General features: G+C 48.2%; 2 protein-coding genes across 2 annotated transcripts; one reads left to right on the plus strand and one right to left on the minus strand.

Annotated features, from left to right (window-relative positions):
• Positions 1 to 510: 510 nt before the first annotated feature.
• On the plus strand, positions 511 to 6419 carry LOC119341850 (kinesin-like protein KIN-5C). Its single transcript, XM_037613700.1, has 22 exons — positions 511 to 716; positions 818 to 947; positions 1343 to 1501; positions 1592 to 1941; positions 2021 to 2159; positions 2265 to 2362; positions 2438 to 2594; positions 2746 to 2815; positions 2893 to 2969; positions 3174 to 3227; positions 3308 to 3388; positions 3460 to 3571; positions 3657 to 3919; positions 3996 to 4157; positions 4256 to 4363; positions 4453 to 4611; positions 4687 to 4770; positions 4869 to 5074; positions 5169 to 5270; positions 5569 to 5678; positions 5773 to 5924; positions 6032 to 6419. The coding sequence occupies exons 1-22, from the start codon at positions 661 to 663 to the stop codon at positions 6221 to 6223; spliced, it is 3021 nt and encodes a 1006-aa protein (XP_037469597.1). The 5' UTR covers positions 511 to 660; the 3' UTR covers positions 6224 to 6419.
• Positions 6420 to 6433: 14 nt separating this feature from the next.
• Positions 6434 to 7241, minus strand: LOC119341851. The gene has a single exon (XM_037613701.1). It carries the CDS (start codon positions 7170 to 7172, stop codon positions 6564 to 6566), a length of 609 nt encoding a protein of 202 aa, XP_037469598.1. The 5' UTR covers positions 7173 to 7241; the 3' UTR covers positions 6434 to 6563.
• Between the last annotated feature and the right edge of the window lie 1464 nt (positions 7242 to 8705).

Genomic DNA, 8705 nt, shown 5'->3' on the forward strand with positions numbered 1-8705 from the left:
ATCTAGATCCAGTTATTCTGTAACTACGTCATTAATCAAGGAAGAGGGTGCCCCGGGCGACATCATGTTCTGCCGTCAAGGAAGATTGGGGATAAGGTCGCCGACCACCGCAGCGGCGATGGCAGGTCCGGCGTCCTCATCATCCGTCTCTCTTCTCTCATCCATGATTTAGCTTGTACTGTGTTTGAGCTAACACTTATGTCTGCATTGTGTTTTTTTTTTCTGCGGTTGCCTGCATCGGTTTCTGCCTGCAACCGAGAACAACCCATATCGTGCTTTTACAGGGGTAGCAGAAGTTCATCCTCACTGCTGGAAAACGGAAAACGATTTATTACATTCAATTTTTTCTAAACAACGAGTAGGAGAAAGATGAAAGATTTTTAGACTAGCGGGCCGTGGGCTTTGCACCCAAAGGCCAGCAGGGCTCGAACCATGAGATCCGCCGGCGGCTGGGGCAGCGAGCCGCCCCCGGCCCCCGCATAAAGCCAGTGGCAGACCACGCTCCCTCCCCATCTCACACTCGGCGGCCAATCCCCCAAAATTTGAATTCCGCCTTCCTCCCCCAACCCCACGCCACCGCCCCGAAAGTTTCCGAATCCCCCCCACGCCGCACCGCAGAACGGGTGAGATTTCGAAATCTTCCCGGCCGCCGCCGCCGCCATGTCGCGGGTGGACAAGGAGAAGTCGGTGAACGTCCAGGTCCTCCTCCGCTGCAGGTACGCCCCGCCGCGCCATGCCGACCGGCCGCCGCCCCCGCGGGCCTCCTCTCCCCAGATCCGCAGCCCTAACCGCCTCCTCATGCGCTTCCTGCTCCCAGGCCGTTCAGCGACGACGAGCTCCGGAGCAACGCGCCGCAGGTGGTCACCTGCAACGACTACCAGCGGGAGGTCGCCGTCACGCAGACCATCGCCGGGAAGCAGATCGACAGGGTCTTCACGTTCGACAAGGTCTGGATGGGGTTTTCTCGCGGTGTAAAAGCTTTGGTAGCTCGTAGGAATTTAGTGCCTAGGGTTAGTTCCAACTGGTGTGTTCGCATCTGAACGAGCTGGGGTTCGAGTTGTCTGCGAATTAAAGCAGCTGCATTGCAGTTGACACCATGCCCTTGGGAGGGAATAACAACTGGAAACGGTTGCTAATAGCTAATACTCCGTAGGCTGAGGAGCAAAAGGAGAATTTCGCCCTTGTTGTGCATTTCCTGTCACTATTTTGAATAGCTCCAGCATGTTGAGTTAATCTTCGCTAACTGCTGATGCTTTTGGGATTGGCTGGGAACTTGCATCCCATTTCAGGGTTGTTTGCTCAGTGCTGTGATGTAACATAAAGCCCCCATCTTCATTTGCAGGTTTTCGGCCCAACAGCTAGGCAGAGAGACTTGTATGATCAAGCCATCATTCCTATCGTGAACGAGGTGCTGGAAGGGTTTAATTGCACCATCTTTGCTTATGGCCAGACGGGCACGGGGAAGACTTATACCATGGAAGGAGAATGCCGGAGAGCTAAGGCAAGCCTATCTTCTGTTGGTGTATTGTTGTGTATGTGTCCATGTTGGGGCTACTCAGCTGTTTGGTATCTTGTGTTGAAATTCTTGCAGAGTGGACCGGAGGGACAGTTACCTTCAGATGCTGGGGTCATACCTAGGGCCGTCAAGCAGATATTTGATACATTGGAGAGGCAGAATACTGAGTACAGTGTGAAGGTCACATTTTTGGAACTGTACAATGAGGAAATAACAGATCTTCTTGCACCAGAGGAGATATCTAAGGTTGCTCTGGAAGAACGGCAGAAAAAGCCATTGCCACTCATGGAGGACGGGAAAGGTGGGGTGCTTGTGAGAGGTTTGGAGGAAGAAATAGTCACTAATTGTAGCGAAATATTCTCTCTTTTGGAAAGAGGATCTGCGAAGCGCCGCACAGCAGAGACTCTTTTGAACAAGCAATCAAGGTTTAGTTTTACTCATTTCCTCTATTGATCTCTAGCCCTTACATAAACTTAAAATCTTATTTCATCTGTAATATTTCAGTCGTTCGCACTCGCTTTTCTCAATCACAATTCACATAAAAGAGGCAACCCCTGAAGGAGAAGAACTGATAAAATGTGGGAAGTTAAATCTGGTTGATCTGGCTGGGTCCGAGAACATCTGTCGTTCTGGAGCTAGGGAGGTACGTTGTACAGTATAGTTAGCTTGGGTTTTACTGTTTCATTTGGCATAAATCTTTTGTCAGTTCTATGGTATTCTTGAGTTAGACATTCTCTTTTGATTGTAGGGCCGAGCAAGAGAGGCTGGTGAAATAAACAAAAGTTTGCTTACTTTAGGCCGTGTTATCACGGCATTGGTTGAGCACCTTGGACATGTACCTTACAGGTATGTATCAGTGGTCAAGGATCCTTGCATGCAATAGCCTTTCTTACCTTACTGTGAATTCTCTTCGCCTTTCAGAGACAGTAAGCTCACAAGGTTGCTTCGTGATTCACTTGGAGGGAGAACAAAAACTTGCATTATTGCTACTGTTTCGCCTTCTGTACACTGTCTTGAGGAGACATTAAGCACATTGGATTATGCACACCGGGCAAAGAGCATAAAAAACAGGCCCGAGGTAAACTGACTTTGTTTTTTCCCTCCATTTTCAGCCATTGTTTCATGAGTTCCCTAAAGATTGAAAACCATCTCATTTTTTGTGTATGCCAGTGCCATTTAGTTTCACTTTGTCATATCTGATCAATTGCTGATATTTATCTATTTCACAGGTTAACCAAAAAATGATGAAATCAACGTTAATCAAGGATCTCTATGGAGAAATCGACCGACTGAAAGCAGGTATTTAGTGAACCCATACTCAACTTTTGTAGTTCAGATAGTTGCAGAATGGCCTCACAATATTGACTCCTCCCCAGAGGTCTATGCTGCACGTGAAAAGGTTGGGGTGTACATTCCAAAAGATAGATACCAGATGGAGGAGAATGAGAGGAAGGTACCATTTGACACGATCTCTCGTATCTATTTGAACCCGAAACAGATACATATTCCTTTTCCATTCTTGAAATCTGATATTACTCAGAAACCTTAATCATTGAAACTAGACCCTAACCAGTAACTTCAACCAGATATTAACCAGTAATGTGGTAGATTCCTTGTATCTTTATACCAATTAACTTTTCCTGTATTTCTTTTGAAGGGCATGGCTGATCAAATTGAGCAAATGACTGCCTCTTTAGAAACAAATCAGAAGGTACAGAAACTACTCAGTTGCTGGAAACTTCCATGTCTCTGTTCATGTTTAAAAAAAACAATGCTTTGCTTTGGTTTCAGCAAATCAATGACCTGCAAGAAAAGTACGATTCTGAGCTCCAACATTCTGCTGATTTGAGCAAAAAGCTCGAAGCCACAGAGGTAAATTGTATTTCCTATTTATAATCATCTGATGATTGTTTGTACTGTAAGATTAATATCTTGTTCAACAGAAATGTCTGGACCATACAAGCAACCTACTCTCAACAACAAAAGAGGATTTAAAACAGGCCCATTATAATCTCAAGGAGAAAGAATTCATTATATCTGAGCAGAAAAAAGCAGGTTCGGTTTTATTTCCCATTTTTCATTATTGCAAACACACCTTTTCTTAGTTCTAACTGTATTTTAATGCACCTTTGCACACCAGAAAATGCTCTAGCACATCAAGCCTGTGTTCTGAGATCAGAACTTGAAAAATCTAGCCGTGATAATGCTTCACTGCATTCAAAAATAGCTAGAGGAGATAAACTAAGTGCTGCAAATAGGTCAGTGGTGAACTCATTCCAAGCTGACCTTGCTTCAAAGTTGGATATTCTCTCCAGTACCCTCACTGCATCTATAGATCAACAAAACAAACACCTAAAGGCTGTGGAAGACCTATGCCAATCTTGCGTTGATTCCCATGACACGGTACACATCTACACAATAATTGTCTGGGCTCATACTCCATTTTGCATGCTATTTATTCTTGGTTTAACTTTTGAAGGCTACATTGGAGATAAAGAAGAAGATCTTAGCTTCGAAGTCGTTATATATGTCGCACATGGAAGCTTTTCAAAATATTGTGCTCCTACATAAAGCAAACACAAATTCTACATTGGAGGATGTATCATCTCTGTCTGCAGCAAGCTGTTGCAGTCTTGACCAGGCATGTTGTGACCTGTTTTTCAGTGAACACTTTTTTGTTTGTCTCACATGCTTATCCTTTGCTTCTATTCATTCTCACGGGGATATTCTTGCTGACAGCTTCTAGCATGTGTTGAGGGAGAGGCACTGAAGATATTTACTGATATTCAGAGTTTGTTAGCCGACCATCGAAGCGAACTGGCTCATTTCACTAAGGAATTGCGTGATGTCAGTTACTTGATCCGACTGTCAACAGATTTTCAGCATAACTTAGCTATGATTAGCTGCAAGTTAAACTTTGCTCCTGTTGTCAACAGAGTTTCTGCATTAGCTTGGATAGGACGAAGGATATGTCCAACTTCATTCTTGGGCTCTTTGAAAAGTACATGGAGGAAACATCCAAGTTGCAGAACCACTCGAACCACACTCATGAAGCACAGGTCAAAAGCCTTGAAGAGTTTCAAAAGGCTTATGAGGTGATCCATTCCCCTTTTGTTGACTACTCATTGGCAAAATCATGTTGGTCTATCTAATACCATCACTTCGTGCAGGAACAATCAAAGTCCGAGGAACAGAGGCTTCTGGCGGATATCACCAGTTTGGTGTCCAAACACATTGTTCGACAAAGAGAGCTGGTGCGTCTGTACTTGTGTATACCACTTGGGTAAATTTGTTTGTAAGCGACCAATCAAACTATGAAAATCAGAATGAACCTGATGTTTGTTTCCTGCAGGTGGATGTTAGATTAAACTCTCTTGGCGATGCTGCTCGTGGTAACAAGACATTTCTGGATGAGCATACGTCTGCTATGGAGGGTGTCACAAAGGATGCCAAGAGAAAGTGGGAAATGTTTGCAGAGCAAGCAGAGAATGACTGCAAAGTTGGCTCCAGCTTCTCTTCAGCTAAGCATTGCCGCATGGAAACAATTATGCAGGAGTGGTATGCCTGATTGCATGAAATGTTTCAACATTCACCGATTCATTTTAATTTGATTGAAATTTTGTAACTAATGATCTTTATTGGACTTGTCCAGTGCATGCACTGTCGACTCTGCTGCACAACAATGGAAAAAATCCCATGCTGCAGTTAATGATTTGTGCACAAAACAAGTGGCTGAAGTTGAAGTACTTGTCAGGCAAGTAGATTTGTTCTCATTACTTTCGTTTTTTGCTTACATGTAGCCTGTTTTGTTCAGTTAGATTTTGGTTTTCTCGGATTTCGCTGTAATAGATAGGTCAACTTGCTTTAGCACTCTTCATGCTGGTTTGATCTAAGTTAGCTTGAATTAAGGCAATTTGGGTGCCAATTTGACATGTCAGTGCATAATTTTGGATAAAAAAAGCACACCTCTGAATTTCTCAAAACCATGTCTTGTGTTAATCGCATATTTTCAACATGGGGGTCTAATTAGCTTTGCTGTCTGGATATTTCAGGGGTGCAATCGAAAACAACGAGCAGCATGAAGCAGAGATTGCATCATCTCGCGCCTTGGCTGAAGAGCAAGCATCCAACAGTAGCAAAGAAATACTCCAGGATATCGACAGTAATTTCTAAGCGCTCAACATGGCTGCTTATTCAATAAGATAGAGCTCCCCATCTAATCTCGACTTGCTTTTGTGTGTCCCCCTTTGCCTCAGATCTACTGGAAGAGGCACGTAATTCTGCATCAAGAGTTGTGTCGACAGTGGAAGCGCATTCGGTAGAGATACAGCATTTGCAGGAGAACCACTCTGGGCAGACTTCAGGCGTCAACACACATGCCGAGAGGGCTTTCCAAAGCAGCTACAGGGTGAGATGAAAATCCTGTGAAGAACCGTCCTCTTTCCCCAGTGCCCCAAGTCCAGTGTGTATTGTTGTTATCTTGTCTGAACTCCCCTACCATGCTGTTTTTTGCAGGACTATCAGCCGACTGGCGAAACTCCGATGAGGTCTGAGCCGGAAGTCCCCAGCAAAGGCACGATCGAGTCGTTGCGAGCGATGCCAATTGAGTCCCTGATGGATGAGTTCCGTGAGAACCATCCCTATGAATCGAGCAAGGAGCCCAAGCCGTCGCTCATCCCTCGCTCGCCACTCGCGACACTCAACTGATGTACTTTTCTGTGTGCAGTGTAATCTTATTAGGACATCAAATCGCTGCTCGCATTGATATCCTTGTTGTGCTATGTTTTGTGGGATGCGAGCTATCTTAGCCCTCACCCATTTTTCACATTCCTGCTAGAATGTAGTATCAATTTGTTGTGTGATAATGTGGAGCCGCAGAGTATTCTTGTCAAAAATTCTATGATGGGACATTGGAACTTGAGAGATTGCATTGCATTTCATTGCTTGGAATTGGGAGAGATTGCATTGCATTTCATCGCACAAACAGACGAATAAGGTTTCCAGAGAGGGTTCAGGTGGTGATGATACACATAGCAGCTAACTGAGGTCAGGTTAGGTAGAGCTGCATCTCGGAGCGGTTGTCCTGCTCGACGACCTCGAGGAAGACGGGGTCGACGACGATGTGGCTGTCGATGCGGACGGAGAAGCGGCGCGACCAGAGCAGCACGGTGGCCTCGCCCGCGATCTCCACGACGGCGTCCAGCTCCATGTGCCGGCGCGCGGTGTCGGCGAGGATGGCGCCGGCGTGGTGCGCGAGCTCCATGGCGTCGAGCCGGGCCGGGAGGTGGAGCAGGCGGCACGATGTGGCGGGCTGCTGGCCGGCGTCGAGGCGCGCGGTGCCCAGGAGCGTGCCCCCGTAGAGGATGGAGACGTTGGAGGCGCCGTAGCGCACGGGCACCACGTTGGGGTTGGTGGCGTGGACGGTGAGGGTGAGGCCGATGTCCAGCGCCGCTGGCGGCCGGAAGTGGAAGGTGGACAGGTTCATGGAGATGAGCTCGAAGCTCGGGTCCCTCGGCCTGCAGACCAGCACGCCCGCCGCGGCCGCCGTGGTGACGGCGCCGGCGAGGGCGGAGCCCCAGCTCCACTGCCGGGGGGACGACCTCGACGGCGCGGACCCCATGGGTGAGGTCTGGATTTGGTTTCCTTCCATCTCCATGAGCCCTGCGCTGTTTTTTTTACTCCCGAGCAGGAATGAATCAGGCTCTTGGCGTGTTAGGCTGTTGGGCCATTGGGTGTTGGTGGTCTTTTGGATGCAGTGGGCTCTTCACTTCCAGTGGTGGCGTGTCCCACTGGAAACGTCCAAAACGTAGGCGAAGGTTGAGAGCTGGGCTGGTACGCTAACATTTTGTCACTATTGGGCCCACGAGGAACGGGTAGATCGACTTCTCTCGAGGGAATCTCAAGGTTCTGATTGTTACGTTCAAAAAAAGAAAGATTGTTACACTAGTGTTACTCAAAAAAAAAAAGATTGTTAAGCTAGTTGAATGTAATCGTTGTCTCAAAAAAAAAAAAGTTGAATGTAAATCGGAACTAACAAGCAGAAGGAAAATGCTTAAATTTGACCGACTGATTTTAGGACGCTCGTAAGCCGCCTCGTTCTTTTGACGCGTGTCCGCGTGGCCCCGCTGCTAGCCCTGCTACTAGTAGAGTACTTGGTCAATTCCCACCGCAGAAACCTTTATCCCACCATCTCGTTATTCTTCCTCTCGTCCCCACATGCTCAGCCAACGCTGCTTCAAAGTTGTGGGTGCAGTAGCTCATGGTGTCGCGCTGCCGCTGCTACCGGGAGTCCGGCAGTTCTGGCCGGCAGCGGATGCTACAAGGCAGTGCTTGCTCGTGGTACCACATGATCAGGCTGCAACCGATGGGGTTACGCGGCAATGCTGCAATGATGGGGCCGTCGGGCTCCGTCTGTGCATCAAGCGAGCGATGGCCGATGGGTGATACAACCAATGGAGTTCACTGGGTTTGCATCATCATCCTTACTACAAGGACTCACAGGTGCTCCAATGAGTACTATGCACGATGGACCTGTAATGGAGCATGCCGGTGCTGGTGCTGCGATGGAGCATTCGTCGGACCGTAGCAACATCGCCAACGCTGGAATGAAGGATCACCGGTGCTACAATGGAGCATCGTTGGGCTGCCGCAACATTCGAGGTGTTGCGAGGAAGCACATGTCGGACCGCCGAAATATCGCTGACGCCGCGGGGGAGCACACAGATGCTACCATGGAGCATCCTCGGGCTGCAGAAACATCACCAGTCTGCCACGAAGCATGGTTGAGCCGTCAAAGCATTGTCAGGCCGCCGAAACATTGTCGGTGCTGCAAGGGAGCATGGCTGAGCCGACAGAGCATCACCGACACTGCAATGGAGCATTGGCGGGTGGCCGAAGCATCACCAGTGCTGCAATGGAGCATCGTCGTGCTACCGGAACATCCCGGGTGCCGCGATAAAGAATTCGTCGAACCACCGAAACATCAATGGCGCAGCGAGGGCACATCATCGGCGCTACGATGGAGCACCATCGGGCCGCGGGCCGCCGAAACATCGCCGGTGCTGCAACGGAGCATGGCTGAGCCGTCGGAGCATCACCGACATTGCAGTGGAGCATAGCTAGGTGGCTGGAGCATCGCCGGTGCTGCAATGGAGCATCGTCGGGCTGCCGGAACATCCCGGGTAACGCG

Source organism: Triticum dicoccoides, chromosome 7B, assembly GCF_002162155.2.
Source record: "Triticum dicoccoides isolate Atlit2015 ecotype Zavitan chromosome 7B, WEW_v2.0, whole genome shotgun sequence".
Lineage (NCBI taxonomy): Eukaryota > Viridiplantae > Streptophyta > Magnoliopsida > Poales > Poaceae > Triticum > Triticum dicoccoides.

Bases quoted from the DNA above. Each gene is read 5' to 3' on its own strand.
- LOC119341850 (XM_037613700.1), top strand. From the start codon at position 661: ATGTCGCGGGTGGACAAGGAGAAGTCGGTGAACGTCCAGGTCCTCCTC. The intron at 2,595-2,745 runs GTAAACTGACTT...TCTATTTCACAG, and splicing joins GCATAAAAAACAGGCCCGAG to GTTAACCAAAAAATGATGAA. The intron at 3,389-3,459 runs GTAAATTGTATT...CTTGTTCAACAG, and splicing joins AAAAGCTCGAAGCCACAGAG to AAATGTCTGGACCATACAAG.
- LOC119341851 (XM_037613701.1), bottom strand. From the start codon at position 7,172: ATGGAGATGGAAGGAAACCAAATCCAGACCTCACCCATGGGGTCCGCG.